The sequence below is a fragment of the Quercus lobata genome, chromosome 8 (assembly GCF_001633185.2).
Source record: "Quercus lobata isolate SW786 chromosome 8, ValleyOak3.0 Primary Assembly, whole genome shotgun sequence".
Classification (NCBI taxonomy): domain Eukaryota; kingdom Viridiplantae; phylum Streptophyta; class Magnoliopsida; order Fagales; family Fagaceae; genus Quercus; species Quercus lobata.
In genome coordinates, this window is record NC_044911.1 from 54353956 (window position 1) to 54376233 (window position 22278).

At 32.6% G+C, this 22278-nt stretch overlaps 1 protein-coding gene and 1 long non-coding RNA gene across 3 annotated transcripts; both read right to left on the reverse strand.

Moving 5' to 3' along the window:
* Positions 1-242: 242 nt before the first annotated feature.
* LOC115954997 lies at positions 243-851 on the reverse strand. Its single transcript, XR_004084003.1, has 3 exons — positions 741-851; positions 438-566; positions 243-361 (listed from the first exon to the last, which is right to left on the reverse strand). It is a non-coding gene; the product is annotated as an uncharacterized LOC115954997 (long non-coding RNA).
* Positions 852-2841: 1990 nt separating this feature from the next.
* LOC115955793 (kinesin-like protein KIN-UC) lies at positions 2842-21747 on the reverse strand. 2 transcript variants are annotated; one of them, XM_031074131.1, is made up of 20 exons: positions 21180-21747; positions 19992-20092; positions 19705-19827; positions 18887-19072; positions 18035-18256; positions 17757-17919; positions 17223-17372; positions 16668-16756; positions 14618-14830; positions 14251-14385; positions 12768-12947; positions 11163-11282; positions 10860-10988; positions 10646-10784; positions 10436-10528; positions 6462-6587; positions 5026-5151; positions 4572-4715; positions 4353-4481; positions 2842-3186 (listed from the first exon to the last, which is right to left on the reverse strand). In XM_031074131.1, exons 1-20 carry the CDS (start codon positions 21418-21420, stop codon positions 3038-3040), a joined length of 2958 nt encoding a protein of 985 aa, XP_030929991.1. In that variant the 5' UTR covers positions 21421-21747; the 3' UTR covers positions 2842-3037. The 2 variants fall into 2 exon arrangements, with proteins under 2 accessions (XP_030929991.1, XP_030929992.1); XM_031074132.1 differs by lacking the exons at positions 19992-20092; positions 21180-21747 and having other exon boundaries at positions 18887-19023; positions 19705-19789.
* Positions 21748-22278: the final 531 nt, after the last annotated feature.

Sequence of the window (22278 nt, forward strand, 5' to 3'; positions counted from 1 at the left end):
AATGAAGTGCACCTTCAGCAGTAAGATTGGCTACCACCTTCACAGCGTGTACTTGGACGTCTGAGTCTTCAGATGTCAACAATTGTAAAATCTTTTGAAGCCCAACTGTATTGTGAAGTCAAAACGACTTGTAAATCATAGTATCTATAGAAGTCACAACAGAGAAGAAAAACAAAAGAATTAAGCAAACTTTACTTGGCCCTATCACTGATGAAATCTTGCCTTCTTCACATATATTTGCAATTGTGGCCCTCTGACCAGAGATATTCTCTCTTAATGGATTTGACCTGTATGAACCCATTCGGTTCCCAAATTCTGAAGATCCTTTACTTAATTCTTCCTTCATATAAGATTTCTTGTCCTGTAGAACATTCAAATGTGAGGCCTAAAATTCAAAATAAAATATTTTGTTAATGAGGATGCATGAAACAACTTACCTCAAAGTCATTCTCATTTTCAGGTACAGCCCTGTTTAGTTTAATCAGCTCATTTTCAATGCCCTTCATTTGTTTCTCTCGTTCTAAAAGTCGTTGCCTCACAGAGTGAAGTTCTTCATTTAGTTTTGCCTTTTTACAAAGAAATAAAAGTGATTAGTAATATTTACATTTCAGCTCAAACATAAAACTCATAACATAAATAATAAGTTTTACATGACTACAATCCAGAAAAACCAAGTCGATCTACACTTTGAAGGAAGAGAACTTAAACCAAACCCATCTGAATTGGTGTGTCAACCATACCTTTGTAGTAATAGACCTTCATTTTCTAATTTCAGGGATTGTAGTTCACTTAAAAGTATTTTCATGTAGCTGATACATTTCTTGTAACTTCAATGCAAGTTCATCAATCTCTTTCTGCCCCTGGATTTTGAAACAAATAAAAATACCAGGAATTACATAGTTATAAAAACCGTACCGGAGGTTGACCAGCTAAAAAATTGGTTCAATGATTCATTGGTTCAACTAGTGGTTCATTGGTTGAATTGTAAGTTTATTAATTAATTAAATAATATATTTTATAATTATAAAAGGCAACTAAAATAAAATAAAAATATTCCGCTTAGGTAAATTAATAAATTATAACAATAAAAAATTACATCATATGACATAAAGTTAGGGAGTATAAAAAAAAAAAAAAAAAAAAAAAAAAAAAAAAAAAAAACACATCATTCACATAAATTATACAATAAGCTAGTTATATCATTGGTTCATCCAATAAGCTAGGTAAAAAAAAAAAAAAAAAACACATCATTCACACCTCATTGGTTCAACCAGTGGTTCATTGGTTGAATTGTAAGTTTATTAATTAATTAAATAATATATTTTGTAATTATAAAAGGCAACTAAAATAAAATAAAAATATTCCACTTAGGTAAATTAATAAAGTATAACAATAAAAAATTACATCATATGACATAAAGTTAGGGAGTATAAAAAAAAAAAAAAAACACATCATTCACATAAATCATCCAATAAACTAGTTATATAGTCCAAAAATCTTGAAATAACATATCTCATAGAAATTCAAAATAAATTTTTAGTTTAATCAATAAATCCAAGAGCATAACAAAATTATTTGAATCTCCAAATACAACTGATGATTAAAATCAATTAGATGTTATCGCTGTGATCATTTGCGTTCTATGCAGGCCAATCAGTATTTTTTTGGTTTTATCTACGGGTTAAAAAGATTAACCTATGCAATCCGTCGGTTTAGCCGGTTTGATAATGGGTCATTGCATATTCGGTATTTTACACCAAACTATTCCAGATAATGCTTTGGTTCATGGTTTTTACAGTTTAACCGAAGGTTTGGTATGGTTTTTATAACTATTCTTAGGGATGTATAGAATTCATAATCAACAATTTCACAAAAGTTGTGTGTGGTATAACTTGCCCTACTCTCTCTTAAAAGTTACCATGAATTTTGAGTGGAGTTGTGGTATGTTTTTGTGTTAGAACCCCTTTCCTTCTCCCTTGTGTGTGTGTGTGTGTTTGTTTCTCAAAAAAAAAAAAAAACAATTCCACAAAAGTTGTGAATTATCAGCCTAGGAATAGTTTAAGGGATAGTCGTATTGTGGAAGAGTTTGTCTCTCCAAGATAACAGTAGTAGCATTGAGATACAAGAGTGACACTAACTGGGTTCTTAGCGTTTGGCACTTGTAAGTGTTAAAATTATGGTTAAGTGATTAAATTCATCATTTCCTAATAATTTAAACTTTGGGGACAATCGGTAATTTAACAGTAAGAGGTGTCCAACAGGGTTATCTCAAAGTAAAATCAACATATGAGCAATGGTGCCCATTATGTTGTCTTCTGCATGGACATATTGGTCCTTACCGAAATAGCAATGAATTGCTAATTTAAGAGAATTCTCATTAATCAATTACATGATTGAAGGAAGAAGCAACGAATTAATATAAGTGAAAATGGTCGATCATTTGATCTCAAAACTCCGTTGTGCTGGATTTCTATTCTCTCTCATAATTCTAGCTTAAGCCCTATCATAATAAAAGCCTGGGCTAAGTCCTCGCTAATCTCTAAGGATTGGGCTACATGCGGGAATTGCAGGAAACTGAGAAAGAAATGTATTTCGTAATTCTATTCATGGAAAAATTAATTTGGTTCTTCGACAGATAATTAACAAAATCAAATAATTGATGATTGAAGGTTGATGATACTTTGGGGAAAAAGAAAATTTTGGCTTTGAAATGTGGGGAGTTGGGGGATATTCGGTTTGTATATCTAGTCAAATGACCTTTTTAGTTAGTCATGTAACTTGTTTTGTTTATATATTAAGAGGGATGGTATTGTGTATCTTCACACAATTGGGTTCGAGAGATTTAAAACCAAATTGGTTTGAAGACAACTGTCCAGTAACTAAGCATTTTCTTACAAGGTTTGCAGTGAGATGACAGTCAGAAAAAAATTCACTATTACAGGATTCAGTTTGAGTCTACACTCAGTTCTCTATCGTATATACATAATTTAATTAGTACGATAAGATTACAAGGTTGCAGTTCTGTACAGTTTTACTACTATCGTGCATGCATATCAGCTTGAAGTGAAGGATTCAATCTGAGCATCTTCTTTGCCAAGTTGCGGATATCTTCTCTACTGGACTCCACCGATATTTGTATAAGCACTTTTACCCCTCCACCAGATATGATGTCCTTGGCATTGTCCTCTGTAAAACACCAGTTAATCATGTTGTGTTAACCTGAAAGGATCTCAATAATGTCTACAGCAAACCCTCCATAAGGAACAGAACCACATTGTGCTTTAAGAAAATTCAAATCAAAGCAATGCCAATACTTGATAATTCTTACTCTTATAGAGGGTCATTAAGAAGTGTTGGTCTCACCTAAGTAGTCATGGAGGGGTCAGCTCAGATATTATAGTACCCTTACAGTATTTATTAAAAAATTAAAATTTAAAAAAAAAAAAAAAAAAACCCTCCCCTTACTGCATTTATTGCACCAAGTGAGCTCTCAAGAATTATTTTTTAAGGGTAATGGAAAAAAAACAAATTATCAAAAAAATGTAAATGAATATCCCGGTTGTGCATCTTTAAGGTAATTTACTGCACACAAAAAAATTTGCTATCACACAAATAAGAATTTCACAATCATGTAATGGGCACTGTCTTTTTTGATAAGTTGAATCATGTAAGTAACATATGAATAAAGGAGTTATTGATTGAAAAGATGCAGACAGAAAGAATCCATCATGTATGGGACATATGCACCAAAAATTATATGTTTGGGGCAAATGTTTGTAATTAACTATATTTGAGTCCCTTAATGAAAGATTTAACCGGTGTAGAGATATGAAAGTTTGAATTGGAAACCAGTACCTATATTTGAGTCACTGGATGCAAAGATTTAAACAGTGCAAAGGTATGAATGTTTGAATTGGAAACCAGTATGTATTGTGGTGTAACCCAGAGAGTAAAAGAAGTCTCTTTTTACTTCATCATTTGAAAATAATTAAGGTCATACTCAATGCACAACATCTCACTATTACGGAATCTGGGAGAGGTAATTAGTAGGTAGCCTAACCCACATTTTTTTGAAGAGGTTGACCTCTATTCTTTGAAGATAATTAAATTTAAAAATAAATAAAGTGTCTGATTTTGACATCAAATGTGGCAGACACATTTGTTATACACCTTGTTATGTTTCATTTCTTTGTGTGTTTTCTGTCACTAACCTGCTTATCTCTTACTAAAGATTGTTATTCAATTTTTTTCTCCAAAACATATATACTTGCATAATGTTACCTGTAATTTGAACTCCGAATGTCCTAGACATTCCAAATCAAAATAATGATGAATTGTGGTCAACATCTTACCGTTTTGTGCCAAATGGCAAAGAGCAAGCTCAACATGGCGTCGGGTTGAAGCTGAATTAGTATTGGAGTTGGCAATCAACCATGTAAGTGCACCATCATCTATTAGAAGTGAACGGCCTATTCTATGTCCTGCAAAAGTAAAGCCCTTCTGCTTCATTAAAAGTAAAGATGACTTGTGTGATTTTGTGTGCTACATACAAAAGGACAACAGATATAAACCTTGAATTACTCCTCGGGATTCGCATTTTGCGAAGTTAGCCAGTCCTCTAGCCACCTGTGCAATGACATCACTGCTCCCAGATCTAGCCATTCCCAGTAGTGCCTTGATGCCTCCATCTTCTTTCAACACCGTGAGTAGCTTTTCTGTTAGCAAACAAGAGCCTTTGCATCAAAATACAAGTATATCTTCCGTGCCATGTATGATCTCTGGTGTTCACAAAACCCTCAACAAGAAGAAATTTCATTTGTATGATGGGAGACGTGTCAGAAACATTAATGGATCAACCATACATTGATACTTTTAGCAAAGAAATATTGATGCTAAGTAATGGCAGCGATGGTGGAATAAAATAAATTCAGTATTTAAAATTTTGTCATTATAAACAATCCATACATCAAATTACGAATTCACTATATTTTTCAACTAAGGGCTGCAAAATCACCATCAGCTCACCATTTCCACATAAATTAGCAAGTGCACCAGCAACCATTCGTAAAGTTTGTGGATCTTCTGTTTTAGATGCTGTCTTTGCTAGTAGAAGAGCACCGCCTTTGTCCATTATTAAGGCTTGATTCATCTCTGAGAAGATTCAAAAAAACAAAAAAGGTACATGTGATATAAAAGCATCTTAAATGAATATAAATAAAGTCATGAAGCTCAGATGATCATAGTAATTTGTGTGACAATTGAGGAACAATGAGGATGCAATCATTTCCCATTATATTTAAAGTGAGAACAGTAAACTCCAATTGTGATGAAGGAGCCGTTAGTGGAGCATCATCCAAAGAACTAAGAAGCTAATTGCCACAAAGTCAATTGCAACCCGTTAATAAGATACAAGAGTTACATTAACAGAGTCTAAGTCAAGGCAACCGATTCCATCAGTCAATAACACATTGGACTTTTTATTCAATAAAACTTTGATTAACTATTAAAAAAAAAAAGTTAAACTCTACATTAATTTTAAGTGTGAATTTTTTGAGCCAGTAATGTTTTAAATTGATCTTGAAATCCTTCTTAAATTCACCAAGTAACCTAAATTCATCATTACATTCTAAGTTCAAGAAACAAGGACAAATGGGGATCCTGTACAAAGTTTTTGGGTTCAAAGGCCTTTTGAGGACCTCGATCATTTCATAAACTGAAATTTTAGAAACACTTTGTATCTATATGGAAGACCATGAAGGAATCCCAATATTTTTTTTCCTAGATGTATCTCAATGTCAATTTAGGCATGAGAATGACCTGGTTTTTACCATGATAACTGCTGGAAGCATTAAGGACTCCTTAAAACTCTTAGGACAGAAATACACATTAAAAAATACAGTTACTCATACCACCAATTGGGATCTTTCTAGGATAAGAAATTATATGTAATATTCTGGACTTTCTCCAACAATCAGATTATTGGTTGATAATTACAGCATGTACAGCAAGAAATTCTGGATGCTCCTAGATCTCTTAAAAAGATGTCTACAAAAATGAATTAAACTGATAAGAACAGATACTTAATAAGATTTCTCCAAAAATAAATTTATTGCAGAGTAACAACAACAAACATATTTTGCAAATTCATAATTACAAATACAGCAACACTTATTCTCAATGCCCAAACATTAGATTAAGGGTCTGTTTGGGATCCGCTTATTTTGCTAAAACTGAAAACTTTTTGCTAAAAGTACTGTAGATAAAGATAAAAGTTAGTTGAAATAGTACAGTGGGACCCATGAATAGTACAAAAAATAAGCTGAATAGTAAAATAAGCTGACTTTTTAATTTGTAGCCAAACGCACACTAACTAGTGTCATTCACAAGCACGCTAATTTACTAACATATTCATAAGCAAAGTATCTAATGCGTAATAAAACCAGAAAAGACTGCAAAGTTACCATTCATTGCCAAATTGGCAATAGCTCCAGAAGCCACTCTAAGAATAGTTGTATTTTCCAATGATCGCAACAGCATAAGCAAAGCATCTAAACCCCCTTCCTCCACAATCCTTTTCTGATTAATATCTGAAAGTAATTGAAACATTAGTCAGTATTCATAACAACAATTCTCCTACTCACCAACTCTTCACTCAGAAAAAAGAAACATAGCAATGACACCAGAAGTAGAAAAGAGTCATATTAAGTATTAACTAAAGGAGTTGTTCTATGACACCAAAACTAGATGTTATATAGAAGGGACATATAATCTTCTGCCATTGGCTATGAATATTTTGAAATCAACCAAACAAAAGCATGTGGCTATTTAAAAAGTGAGGCACCTAAAACATGAAGAAATGACCAAGCTTATGTGTAACCGAGAAATAGAAAGAGAAGTTGCTCTTGAACATAAAATAGACCCAAATACAAAAACATCTTCAACTGCTTTAAAGTTTGTAAATGGAGATATGCACAAGTTACTTATGTTTGAGGGTCCTGTCTTCATATGCATAAGTTATCTATTTATGTGTATAAATGTATGCATGTATGTAGATTCTTACTAAAATTGTTCCAAATTTATAGATTTCATGTGAAAATGGAGATATTTTGAGATCTGGCAACTTGTCAGAGTCTTAAAGGAAAGTTTAATCCTTTGAGATGAATGTTCTTGTGTATTTTTAGACTTTCAAGATTTCATTTTTGAGTTCAACCTGGACAACAACAACAAACAAATATTAATCCTAAAATTTTGAGGTCAACCATGGATCCTTAATAAACTAATTAGGTCAGTCCCATGTATTCTTTTCCATCATTCTAATATATCTGAAGTCATAATCTTTGTTACCTCCTTACTTGCAATTTAATAGAATTTGTGTGCTGGATAGGCATATGAAAATGATTTATTGGGCATATAGTAGAAGTAATTTCTTACGAAATAACTTCAAAAATCATGATGCTTTGTTTATGCTATTTGAATCTTTTATTCTAAGTTATTTTTAATTACCTAATATAAGTGAATTTACTTATATATGCTATCTCTTTAAGCCATTTAAGACATATAGAGGATGAACAGTTTGTAAAAAGTACTAGGCAGAGGCGACATGATTACAACAAATAAAAATTTGAATATCTGTATATGTACTATTTAAATAAGATGGTATTGTGACCACAAAAATATCTGAAGACCAATTTCTCCCTCTTAATAATGATATCAGTACTAATATGTCAAAAAAAGAATTTCATACTGATATGTTGCATTGTTCTACTAAAGGAGGTAAAATTTTTATTTTTGATAAAAGTTAAGAGCACCAAATTATTCCACAACATGCTCTCAGAAAGCTTACACATGAATAATGGTGAGAGTTTAGTAATACAATCAAATGAAGCAGCTATACTACAAGGCTCTTGGCTCCTTTTGAGTTCTTGATAAAGATTGTTTTTTTTTTTTTTTAAAATTTTATTGATAATAGAAAAAATTATTTTATTAGTTATAGTGTGTATATATTTATCACATTTATATAAAAATTTCTTGCACATAATGCAGGAAAGGCTAGGGTAGGCCTTTAGCGGTAGTTTTCAAAATAGTTGGCGTAGACCCAACTTGCAGTAATGACGATTTCAGCCGCTATAAACCAGTTTTTTGATAGTGTTATTATTATTATACGTATTGTTTTTGTTATTGTTATTGCTATTGTTATCGTTATTGTTATTGTATTTCTTCTTATTGTTGTTGTTATTATTATTATTTATTTATTTTTGGTAGTATATCTTTGTTTCATAGAAGAATAACTAAATTTTGAGATATAGTAGAATGGAAGCAAAGAACACAATGGCCGACCCTAACTAATATGTGGAGAATCCATACCCGACCCCAAAATTTTGGGACTAAGCTTGATTTGTTGTTGTTGTTGTAGTATGTCTTTCTTTGTGTGTATCTTCTTTTCTTTTCTTTTTTTTTGATAAAATTCTTTGTGTGTATCTTGATTATACTAATATCTTCTTTTGTCTAGAAGGTTGTTTGCAAAAATAGTGGATGGGAATGTCACACATGTAAACAAGACAGATTTTAGAGAGTTTATTCGGATCTAATGGGAAAAAAAAAAACTATTGAATTTTACATGTTGTTTCAACAAGTCTTTCTTGGCTATCAATTTTATCAATTTCATATAAATGGTTTTTTTTTTTTTTTTTTTTTTTTTTTTTTTGTATTGGGACTATTTTCAAGTTCAATTTTTATTTTTAATAGAACTTATGTTACTAATAATTTATCAATACATGCAAGTGCAATGTCCTATTTTGGCAGTATCAGTAAGGGATACATCCTTAGTTAGCCCACTGCCAAGAAAAGGTTAGTCCACTGCCTAGAAAAGAGATCGTCAACGCCAACCGACTATCAACCACGACGCTAAATGTGTGGTAATTGTTTTTTTATACACTTATATATAATAGACGCTTCCCTAGTCCAAATTAGAGGGATGCTTGTAAGCTTGACGATATTTTATTAATTATGGACTTTTCATTCCATATGTTGTTTTACTCAAATTGATTGTTACTTATGACTACCTTCTTGAAAGAGAAATCCTATCTTAATTTCATATGACTAACTCATTTTTTTGCTACTAAGAACCATTATAAATATACGTATAAATAATGTCATATATTACTTAGTTGTGCCACAACACTCTTTTTTTATTCATTGGAGGGTAATAGAGATAAACAATTTTTTTTTATAACTACACAACAATTGTTCCATCTCCTCTTGTGGTTGGCACTGAGTCTCACACGGCCATAGGTCAATAACAATTATACCTATAAAGGAGAATAAAATGTATAAGAGGAATTTACTCGACGAACCCAATGCCTCAATAAAGGACAAAACAATTCATATTTATCTTTAAGTTGGTAGTCCAATTGGTGATAGCTCCTAATCTAAAGTATCTATGCCTCAAACCTCATTCTATAATTTTATCCTAATTTATATTCAATCAGCATAAATCTTGTTATTGTTATAGACAATCTATGTCTCATAATCGCTCTCCTCTATACATGACCAAACCATCTCAAATAATTCTTTTTCATCTTTTCATCAATAGGAGCCACCCCTATCATTAAGCAATTCTTTGTTTCGAATCCTATATTTTCTTGTATTTTCATTCATCCATCATAAGAGTTTCAGTGAACCAAAATTTAATACAATATAACCTTGTCTAATTCCAGAATAGAAATTTAAAGAATACAATGTTTTAATATAAATAATTGTTATCTTTAATTAACTTTTTATATAAGCTTATGATAAGTTTTATGTAGAGCTCAAAGTAACTGTATATAGTGGTAATGGTAAGCTGAAAAACCACTATGATAGTTTAATATTTAGAAAAGTAGAAAATTCATTATGAGATGGGGTAACAAAACTGGGCAGCTTCTATTTAGCGCAATGACTGGGATCCAACCAAAGACTAGACCTAGATTGAGGCAAATTAATCAGTTCTTAATCTTCACAGATTATCTAAATATAAATGTTCTACTTGTTTTGTTCCTTATCAAACAACTTATACATATTAATGTATTTTATCTCCAAAAAAAAAAAAAAAAACTTATACGTATACTCTTGAGTGTATGGGACAAACATTTTCAGTATGTGAATTTCAAAGTCTTTTCATTTTTGTAACACAAGTTTAGTACAGGGAAGGCTATTTTCTTAATCCTTTTTTTTTTCCTCTAAATTTTTTATTTTGATCAAGTGACTGAAATCTTCAAAATCTATAAAGTGAAAAGATAAAAAAGTAGGGAAAGAATGCCACTACAGAAGCACTGACCAATATACAAATGAAGAGGGAAGGATTTAAAAAGAAACAGGTTTCACAGAACTCTATTGTGAAAACAAATTGGTCAGCGTCATTTCAGACATGTAGAAATTATAGGCAAATGAGGTGCACCTTCAGCAGCAAGATTGGCTACCACCTTCACAGCGTGAACTTGGACGTCTGAGTCTTCAGATGTCAACAATTGTAAAATCTTTTGAAGCCCAACTGTATTGTGAAGTCCAAACAACTTGTAAATCATAGTATCTATAGAAGTCACAACAGGGAAGAAAAACAAAAGAATTAAGCAAACTTTATTTGGCCCTATCACTGATGAAATCTTGCCTTCTTCACATATCTTTGCAATTGTGGCCCTCTGACCAGAGATATTCTCTCTTAATGGATTTGACCTGTATGAACCCATTCGGTTCCCAAATTCTGAAGATCCTTTACTTAATTCTTCCTTCATATAAGATTTCTTGTCCTGTAGAACATTCAAATGTGAGGCCTAAAATACAAATAAAATATTTTCATAATGAGGATGCATGAAACAAATTACCTCAAAGTCATTCTCATTTTCAGGTACAGCCCTCTTTAGTTTAAATAGCTCATTTTCAATACCCTTCCTTTGTTTCTCCTGTTCTAAAAGCCTTTGCCTCACAGAGTGAAGTTCTTCATTTAATTTTTCCTTTTTACAAGGAAATAAAAGTAATTAGTAATATTTACATTTCAGTTCAAACATAAAACTCATAACATAAATAATAAGTTTTACATGACTACAATCCAGAAAAACCAAGTCGATCTACACTTTGAAGGAAGAGAACTTAAACCAAACCCATCTGAATTGGTATGTCAACCATACCTTCTGTAGTAATAGATCTTTATTTTCTGATTTCAGGGATTGTAGTTCACTTAAAGTATTTTCATGTAGCTGATACATTTCTTGTAACTTCAACGCAAGTTCATCAATCTGTTTCTGCCCCTGGATTTTGAAACAAATAACAATACTAAGAAATGGATGTATAGAATTCAAAATGAACGATTCACAAAAGGTGAATTATCAGCACTAGGAATAGTTGAAGGGATAGTTGCACTGTGGAAGAATTTGCCTCTCCAAGATAACAGTAGTAGCACTGAGATACAAAAGGGACACTGACTGGGTTCTTAGGGTTTGGCACTTTTAATAGGTGCCCAACAGGGTTATCTCAAAGTAAAATCAACATATAAACAATGGTGCCCGTTATGTTGTCTTCTGCATGGACATATTGGTCCTTACCAAAATAGCAATGAATTTGCTAATTTAAGAGAAATCTCATTAATCAATTACATCATTGAAGGAAAAGAAGAAGAAGAAGAAGAAGAAGAAGAAGCAACAAATTAATATAAGTGAAAAAATAACATCTGTCAATAAGAAGTGTACAGTAAGATTACTGAAATCAGGACAATGCTCCAAATAACTTTAGGCTTTAACAAAGAAAAAATTTAATCCACTGTCATGAGTAGCCATATTATCTATCTTGCCAACCATTCTCTTGTCAGTTATCACCCTTAACCTTGAACTTATGGTGACAGAGTTTATGAGTCATCCAGCTGGAAGGTGTCAAAAAGGATCAATGGAATAACAAAATTTTGCTTAGCAAGTTCCAATTCACAAATTAAAAAAGATGAGTCTAAGAAACCTGTATTTCTCAATAAGGGATGTTTGGATGTGCCTTGCAAAGTGATCAAATTGATGTCTTGTTATAAGGTGTTTTAACAGAGAATTTTTAACTAATTATGGGAAAATCTCTGTGATCATAAAACATGCTTATAATAATGCCTTTTACATAGATAAACAATTCCCTCTACTTTTTTTTTTTCCTATTGTTTTGTTTGTTTGATTTCTTTTAAAGGCAGATTTAAATGTATAGAAAATAAGCTGTGCTTTTGAAGGGATCAAGGAGAAAATGGCATCACAGCTCATGATACAACAAAAACAATTGCAGGACTAAAATTGAACCTAAAAGTGAAACATGCAATATTCCATATTCCATCTATCCAAGTATAATTGTTCCTCTGGACATTCAAAACGGGCATGCTCATCCTGTAATTGCTTAACTAGCTCTGCTATTTTATTTTCATACATCTGAGTGGTGTCAGCAAGGACCTTCTGATATGTAGAATTTTCCATATGATGTTTCTACTTGCAATAAAACAGCATTAGAATTTTTCCTTGTGTTTCTAAAACTTTTCACAAGATTGCAACATCATTTAAGACAATGTTATATGAGAACACACAAGTGTCAAAGCAAATCATAAAAGAAATCCTTTAACATTTTGTTCAAAAAAAATAACACATAAGCATGAGCCATATGTGAAGTTTTCCAAAAATGAAAAATCCCACAAGAAGAAAACAGAAATATATAACATCAAATGCGTAGATAGGGCAGAGCATAGAATTCATCATTTTTTAATTTCAACCACAAACCTGAATTGACTTTTGCTGCTCACTCAGGAGCTTCTTCATCAGAGCTAATTGTTCCTCAGCATTTTCAGAGTGAGCACGCTCATCTTCTATCTGTTTAATCAACTCTGCCATTTTCTTCTCATACATCTGAGTGGTATCAGCCAGTACTTTCTGATATGTAGAATTTTCAAGTTGGTGTTGCTACTAACAATCAAACAGCAGTGTAAATACTCATGCCCATATGATCAGAATTCTTTGTGAACATACCAAATGATATTAAAAAGTTTATGGCAAACCAAATAGCTAAATTATATTATACATTGGCATCCCTAACATAAACAATAACAGTAGAAAGCTTTACCCAGAAAATTGGGGTTCTGAACATTACCAAGCATATAATCTCGGTAAATTCCATGCTGCAGCTGTCTGCTCTGACGCAGGCATTGGCAGCTAAAGTCTAAGCCGGTGCCATCAATATCACTCAGGTTAAATAAATGTGCATAAGTCATAATATACTCAAATATCAACTGCCTCCAAAGTCCAAGCACAACCCCTCCCCAAAAGAAATATAAAAAGCACTAATAAAGTCAAACAAAGCAACTGATCATTTTTCCTAGAAATTGATAATCAATACACCTTTCTACAATCACAACACTGTAAATAAAAAAAAGACAGCTAATGTTGCATAGAAATAGGTTTTGATCCCTTCTAGTGGTACAAGCCCATTAGCATTAATTCAGCATACAATGACTACAGTCTTCTTTTGTCCTGAACTAACTCATACAGGTCTTCATTTGTAGTTTATTTTATATTTTAAAATAACATATTTCAGATCAAATAGGTAGTGCATTCCTTCATTATATACATCTGACATCAGGAATTATTTTTACTGTCAAACCCTTAGCTGTGATTTGTACCATAAAACACTCTTAACAGTCTACTTAATATTTCTTCTTCTCCAAAAAAAAAAAAAAAAAGCCCTTAATATTTCTTATCTAATAATGCGTGTAAAGGTCAGAGTCAAGCATACAAAAAAGAAAGGGGTATAGCATTATTCTTTTAAAAGGGAAGAGAAATTTAATTAACAAATGGAGACAATCTAGTACACAGGAAGTGTAAAAGAGAGAAGAGAGCAGAAATTTCAACAAAAACAAGAAAACTTAGGTCATTGGATCCCCTTGATTTGGTAATATTTTTATTAAACCTATTAATGAGGCCATGTGTTAATGCCTGACCACTCGCCTATAGTCTTAGTAACGAGCTCAAGTGAAGTTGTTTTTCATAGACCCAAAATCATGAGAAGAGCAACTCTTATATGTACAATCATCGAATTATAGGTGCCCTAGAATAGATAACCAATTTCAAATTAAGTTGATTAATAGAAATGTTAGACTACATGGCATCAGTTAAATTGAACATATATATCAGTAGACAAAGAAAATAAGAAGATAAGGAAACGAACTTAAACTCAAAATATATAAAAGGGAAGGGGGAGGGGGAATACCTCACTGTGTTTTAAACTCATTTCTAGCTTTGAAACTTTATCCTGCATCAAATTGTTAAGATCTTTCTGATGGTTCAATTCATTTAAGATGCCTTTCATCTCTGATTCCAAATGGATATTTTCTTTTTCCAAAATCTACAAGTGTGTACAAGATATTAGTGAGAAAATAATAATCATAAGAGATTACTGCACAAACATTTCGGCACAGCACTAATAACTAGGTATAATTATAAACAAGTTGGGTGATTAGAATGTGCGAAAGTAAGCATATTACTAGATATTAAAGACCAGTTTTAATGAAGTAAATCTGCAAAGAAGATACCAACCCAAAAATTTGTAACAATGCACAAGCAGGAAAGAGAGCTACCTCAGACCTTGTGACTAGAACTTTTCTTGCTTCAGCAAATGAATCATGACACTCTCTGAGCTGTTTTTCCAATTTGTATTTGTCATCATCTCTCAACTTTTGTTGCCTTTCAATTTCTGCAGTAAGATGATCTACTTGACCCTCAAGCTTCCGAGATAAGCTTTCATAATCAAATTCTTCTTTAAGCTTTACCATATTTACTATTTTCATTGCCTGCAAAAGAAACAAGTAATTAATCGGCTTGATATGCAAAACTCAATTACCATTAGAGTTGATGAGTTTTATTTTGTTCATCCACATTTAGAGTGAAAGCATCAAAACTATGAAACAACAACCAAAAAAAAAAAAAACTCTGGAACTGACATATCAGGTAAAAAATGAGAGTGTGCATAAGAAAACTATCACTTGCTGCCTTTTAAATGCCATAATGTATGAGCACCTGGTTTAAGAACAATAAGAGAAAAAAAAGTAATAAAGATTTATCTGAAATGGGAACATTGAACATTGCATGCGTCAGTGTCAATAAACCCTTGCTAATGTCTTAGGCTGATGTTTGCTCCAAGATTAGCAGACTGAGGCAAACTCTAGGACAAAACAGCAGTCAACTTGGAATGGTTTGGTTCACTAATCAGTTCTGATACATGGTTAGAAGCTCTGGGAGGACTAACTCCTAAGTGTCACTGTCACAGACATTAAAATCTAAGGCAAAGACTGTTTCCTTTCTAATTCAATCAAAAAGTACTTGCTTTTTAGTGAAAACTAGACCATGAAAGACAGCAGAATTTCATAGTTGACTAAAATTAGATGCCAATATATATTATAGTTTCCAATATTATTGTCTAATACAAGCCACATAGAATTGATACAGATGATAAATGCCGTGTGCTTCGTATTTTATAAATTTTAAAAAGAAAAAAGAAAACACTCTATACAGAAGACAAAAGCTGTATACTTGTATATTATTGAATTTTAAAAATTAAAAGAAAAAAAACTCAATGCATACATTCACTTCTTTTTCATCCATTGTAATGCAGATGTCCAAAAAGGGATATGCCAGAGAAAGATTACCAGAGCATTGACTGCTTTTATATTAAAACTGCAATCCAGAACCATAAATGTTATAAAAAAGATTGTACTCAGTGCACAAGGCTCTTGCTTCAGTGGATCTTTTTAAATTACCAATTGATATGGTAACTTTAATTATTTAAACACATATTTCTAACAATCCCCCTCACGTGTAGGCCGAAATTAACTTTTAATAGGTGAGGCCTAACACGTGGGAGTTTAAATGGGAGGTAGAGTGGAGAAGACAAAGATCGAACTCAGGATCTCAGGCTCTAATACCATGTTAAATTACCAATTGTTCCAAAAGTTTAAGCTATTGAGATATGGTAAATTTAATTATTTAACCACATATTTCTAATAGATTTGAAGAGTGATGGTTGGTAAGCAACCTTCACCCCTAGTGTTAGAAAGGATGATTACTAAACTTGAACCTGCAACACATCACTTGTGTGGAGTGCACCTGACAGCACCAAGGTTCAACACAAAACCATACATGTTGTGTATCAAATGTGTGTATACTTATATTTAGGATAACAACAACCACAAGGCCTTAGTCCCAAAATTTTGAGGTCAACTATGGATCCTCGAAAGATTAGTTAGGATTGGCCATATTTCGGATAAGTAAATTTATTAATAAGACAAAAAGGGCATAACCCAAGTACACAAGAAGTGCACATAGGTACACCAATAACTAAGCTCTAAAATTACAATGATCCATAAAATCTGAAAAGGTTGAAAATGAAAACAAACCCAACACTATCATCCACTCATACAAGGATATGACCAACAACAATTTTCAGATATAAATTAGACCTTTCACACCCTTGAAGCTTCTAGCACTCCTAATTAAAAAAGAGAAATTATCATAGCGATAAGAAAACAGGGAGGGGGAGGGGGGGTTAGTAGATGATCAACCACATGATATAGCCTACAAATTATGATAGAAATCCAGAATTTCCACATTATAAAGCTTAATCCAACACACCCGCTGCCCAAACATTATCGTGCTAGCAGTCTCTGCATGGTGCCGTGCAGATGGCCCGATTGTTACTATAAGCGAAGTCCTTGCTGAGCCTATTTCAATAAAATTAAAGTTGAATTTCAATAAACTAAAATCACAACATCCAAAAAATTTTATCAAAATAAAATAAAGCAACATGAACACAACAATATGCAAACAAACAATCACCCACAAAATGCACAAGGTTTACTCAGGCATAAGTATAATTTCTATATATGATCAGATATATACAATTCACTAGTCAGCACATAAACTAGAAATCTAAAATATTTCATTTGAAAGTACTATAAAATGACTTAAAGGATAAAGAAAAAGCACACTGGGTTGCCCATGTGAATTTATAGAAAGAAGAATATTCACACAATCATACGATACAGTCACATTGGTAAAATCAAGATAAGGAGTAGGATAAATAGAAATTCTTGGTCTCATTAGATGCGAAACAATACAGAAAAAAGGTTTGAAATTCTAGAAATTTCAGTTTATTCAATAAAAATAGCACAACGTAAAAATAATAACCTCCAAATGAATCACGAAGCAATCTTGTCAGCTTAGAATCTCTAGTAGGTATATGTGAGCTGTTTTCAGCCAATGCATTTATACATTTTCCAAGGGAACTGAGAGAAAGGTTAATAAACTTAGCCTCTTCAAGCAATAGGCCTTCACTTCCTGCAACACAAGGATAATAATTATAACAAGAAGGTTGCACTTTCCATAATTTACTATTTACAAAAACATTTAATTTAATGTTCAATTTTTTTTTCACAACTCATACCCAATGCATAATTATACTGTCCAATCTAAAAATTAATAAAGTAGCAATAACAATACAAATAATAATGTTTTACTACACAAGATACTGTAGGAACTAACACCATAAAATAGGTGAAAACATCACCCAAAAAAAAAAATCATTTAAGGCCAAGAATTATTGAGCCCTAAAAAGTGATTAACAAGAAAAGACAACAGTAATGACTTATCAAAAAAATAAATGGTAAAGTTAAACAAAAAAAGGAATCAATTTAAATGTAATGAATACTATAAAAGACAAACCAGATTTGTCTATCCTTTCAGATCCGGCTAGATCCACAATCAGCAACTTGCTTTTTCGGACGATGGGTATGCCATTGCCATCAAATAAATCACTTTTAGTACCCTTCTCTTGAGAATTAATCTCGTCGTTTACTTTTTCATGGACAGATCTTCTTATATGAACCTAAAAAAAGCAAGGTTCAAGGTTTTCATTATTATAGGAAAAAAATGTCATGAAAACATTCTTTACAATTTTAGGCAATGATTAAAAAGAAATAAGAATCCTGGAAAATATCTACCATGAGAATTGCATGACTACGAGAAGATTCCGTGTTCATCTTTGTATTAGCTGCATGACGGTTTGCCTCACCAACTTGCAGTAGCTGTAGAAAATGATCAAGATCTTGAACTCTGACTACAGTAGCACCAGGCAATGACACTTCACCAGTTTTTGGGTCCTCATTAATAGGAATATTAGTCTTTTCTGGTGCAAGCAAATCTTGTATGGATTCCATATACAGCTAAAGCAACAACAAGAAATAATAAAAGGGTGACCACCCAGGAGAACACTAAACATGCACAATTCTGCAGTCTGATGACAAGTAAGCAGCAGAATGGAAATGATGAAAAGTCCAATGAACATAGTTAATTTTACAATCAAATATATGAATGGCACATAAAATGAGAGGGGAGGGGGAACTTTTGACCCAAAAACCTATCACCCATTGTAATTTTCTTAAATTGAATTAAAAGAATAGATTCCACAAACATCTGGTGTGCATTAAATCTCTATCTCTCTCTATACCACATTGGAAACTAAATTTAAGAAGCCCCTATCTATTCAATTCTATCAAATTCAAGTCTTTAAAACGATTCCTGTTTGTCCATAATCTTAAAAATTGTCCAGGATTTAGTAAAATTTTTGTTGGATTTCAAAACATTTCCATTTTCTGGCTAACTTGAGTTTGTGAAGAAACCAAACTTTGATGCATGGGTGTTGAAGAAGATGGGAGTTTTAAGAAACATTGGAGTGTGGACACAGAAACATGCCTATTATAGAATATGAAACACTTAATCAGCAACCTTAACTCAAAAACCCTGCACACCACATAAACACAAGACAAGCACGTCTTACTACATCACTTCAATACCTGCAAATAGGAGACTTCTACACTATCAGAAGCAGGAGATGTACTGGCAATAATGTCTTCAAGAGCTCTAACCATAATACCTCGTTCAGATGCATCTTCTTTACCCAGTCTTCCAACTGTGTAAGTTTTTCCAGTACCTGTTTGGCCGTAAGCCATAACTGTCCCATTATATCCATTCAAAACACTCTGCAAAAGTATGTCAAAATTGACTGTATAAAATTAACATGCCATTCCATCCAAAAAATTTCAAAATTAATTTCTTTTGTGACTATGAGAGAAAGGGAAGTGAACCTCAGCTTTGAATTGACCAATTAAAATTATTATTCCTCTATCCCGAATTGTGTCTCATGTTGGAGAGATGCAATGTCTAAGCTGACTCAATTAATGCATTGACACATCATATAATTAGCAATGGTCCCAAAATTGTCCTTTCATAATTTAATTTTTTTTCTTTAGGTGTAAGGGTAATGGTAAACTTGAAAATTTTAGTGCCTGTACCGTTTACAAAATGACACAAAATTTTGAATGGACAGAATAGAATCTGATACCCAATTTCGGAATTGGGAGACAAAAAGCCACATAAAGATACACATACACAGTTGACAACCATACACAAAGAGCATTTAAAATTTGTCACTAAGTTACAGTCATAAAGCAATAGAGAGCTCGTAATTCCTCTGCAATACCAATTAAAAAAAAATTTTAATTGCAAAATATTTTGTAATGTAGTTTTCAGCACAAGAACTCCCCTATATGATGCATTTTTAATAAAAATAGTTCTTAAAAATGTGAGTTAAAAAGGATCAATTTCACTTTACCTCAACTACAGGTTTTGCAACCACTTCATAAACACGCTTTTGAGAGGCAGTTTCTGTAAAAACTTCATCAAATCTATAAGACTCAGAACTCCAGTTGTTTTTACTCAGCTTTAACCGCTTCAGCTACAGGGAGGAAATAACAAAGAAAAGGGAAAAAAAAAAATCAATTAATCCCAAGGTTCTGGTGGCTGGTGTTTGTTCAAAATATAAAACATATGCATTTCTGGGGAGAGGGGGAGAGCTCTTTAATATCAGTTTCAATCTTTTAAGCGTTACATGTAAATCACCTCCGGTTGTAACTCAACACAATCAGAAAAATCAGCATCTGAAAGAAGATCTTCAGCATTTCTTGGTCGAAGTCTGATAGCAACTCTCACCCTTCTGGGCTCTGCGGTAAAGATAAAACTCAAAAACTTCATAAGAAATCTTTCTTAGTAATCACATTATGTAGCAGGGCAATGCTTTTTAATTCATGCAATGAAGCAATATTATGCTCAAAAGAGGCAACTATAAATGTTTTTTTCCCCCATTAGACTAATTGCAATTCAGCACCGATTTCAGACCCCTCAACCACAAAGTTACCTCATTTTGAACATTAAGTAGCTCATGAATCATGTTGACAAGGCAGCACTTCTTGATGTCTGTGAACATTCATCAATGATTGATGGGTTTTACAAAAATTCATCATGACTAAGTTATGTTTACCAATTCTACAACAGGAAACATTTCGCAAAGAAAAATCCTATATTCAGCTCACTTCATTGAAAACAATACTTTCATCAAGGTCATACTCGTGGAAAATTATTAGGCACTCCCAGAGTACAGTGACACAGTACTCCCTCCTCCCACATAAATGGTGGATCCCACAATGAATTTGATTAGCAGGATCCACTATTACGTGAGACGATGAAGTAAAACGTCACTATACTCTCGGAAAACTGAATAGTTACTCCATACTCATAATACTTAGTTATTATTATTATTTCTTTAATTGTTTCACCATGGTCCAGGGGAAAATGAACTCATAGAATGGATATCGTTTATGAACACATTCATAAATTTATTGTCCAATGATAAATTGTGTGGTTCTCTAAAATAAGACCCACAAGCTTGAATCAAAACCTTTTTTTCTATATGTATTTCTGATGCCAAAAAATGTAAGGAACTTCGAAATTTTCCTCACCAATTCAGCATTTTATTTATTCAAATTAATACTAAAGTTACATCTCCAAGCAGCCACATAAGTACAATAAGAAAAAATAATAATAATAATAATAATAATAATAAAACTAACATCCCAGAAATTCAAAGGGAAAAAGAACTTAACCCAGTTCTAAAATCGATATAAGAAATAAATCAAAGCATTTAAATGTCAACAAGTACTGCAAGTTCCAAAATAAATAAACCAGGCATATTGATTTTGTGTGTGTGTGTGTGTCTGTGAGAGAGAGAGAGAGAGAGAGAGAGAGAGAGACCTTGATCGGAGTGAAAAGACTGAGTTCGAGAATTAGGGGTGACAGAGCGTCTGGAAGTGGCGGAGGGAGGCTTGGGCCGACCCGAACTGTTATGGGCCGGTTGAGCATGGCCCACAGTAGTTCTTGAAGAAACAGCAGCAGAAGAAGAAGAAGAAGAAGTAGAAGTAGAAGAAGAAGAAGAAGAAGAAGATCCATTATTATGATTATGAGAATAAGATTGTCTGGACGACCTCGAAGCCATTATTCTCCTCTCTAGTCTCTACTTGTATTGTATAACCAAAAAAAAAAAAAAGACCTCTCAACTCATTCTGGAGCTTCAAATAGAGACACAAAAAAAGAAATTCCAGTACAGAGATTTAAAAAAAAAAAAACAAAGAGAGAGCAAGTCAAAGCAAATTTTCTCAGAGTTTTATTCTATTTTTTTTTTTTTAAGCCTAAAAAACTTTGAGGCCGGCACGATGGAAATGGAATGGAACAGAGAGAGAGAGAGAGAGAGAGTGAATAGTGAATAAAGAGTGAAGTGGTTTCCGTTCCCGCGTTGCGTCGGTAACGCTCGCTTTGTTTGATTGAGTGGGACGGCCCAATTATATTCTCCTAAATCTTTTTATGACGTTGGAAGCTTAAAGCTTAAGATTCTTTCTTTTTCTCTCTCTTTTTTTTTTTTCTTTTTTTCTTTTTTTGAATTTTCAAAAAGTTGCCTTTTTAGCAAATCTGTACAGGACAAATCCACAAATTTAATGAATGGAGATTAACTGCAATTAAAATATGGGCCCAATTAACGGCTATAGGAAAGTGATGATAATAAATAAAGTGATACCGATTGCTTATTTTTACGAGAATAGATCAGTTCACCTGCTATATGTGAAAATAAACAAAGATGCCATATTCCTTTTTGTGTAGTGCCACATTACATGATATATGAATTATCTGAAGCACCGTATTATTATCTACAATCACATTTACAATTTATGTCTTGTCTGAAATGTTTTGATTAATAGACAGATTTTTTAGATCTTCTTCTCAAAGAAATAAAAGAAGTTTATTTATTTATTTATTTATTTTAAAGGTTTCTTAGAACAACTCCATTATGGAGTTACTA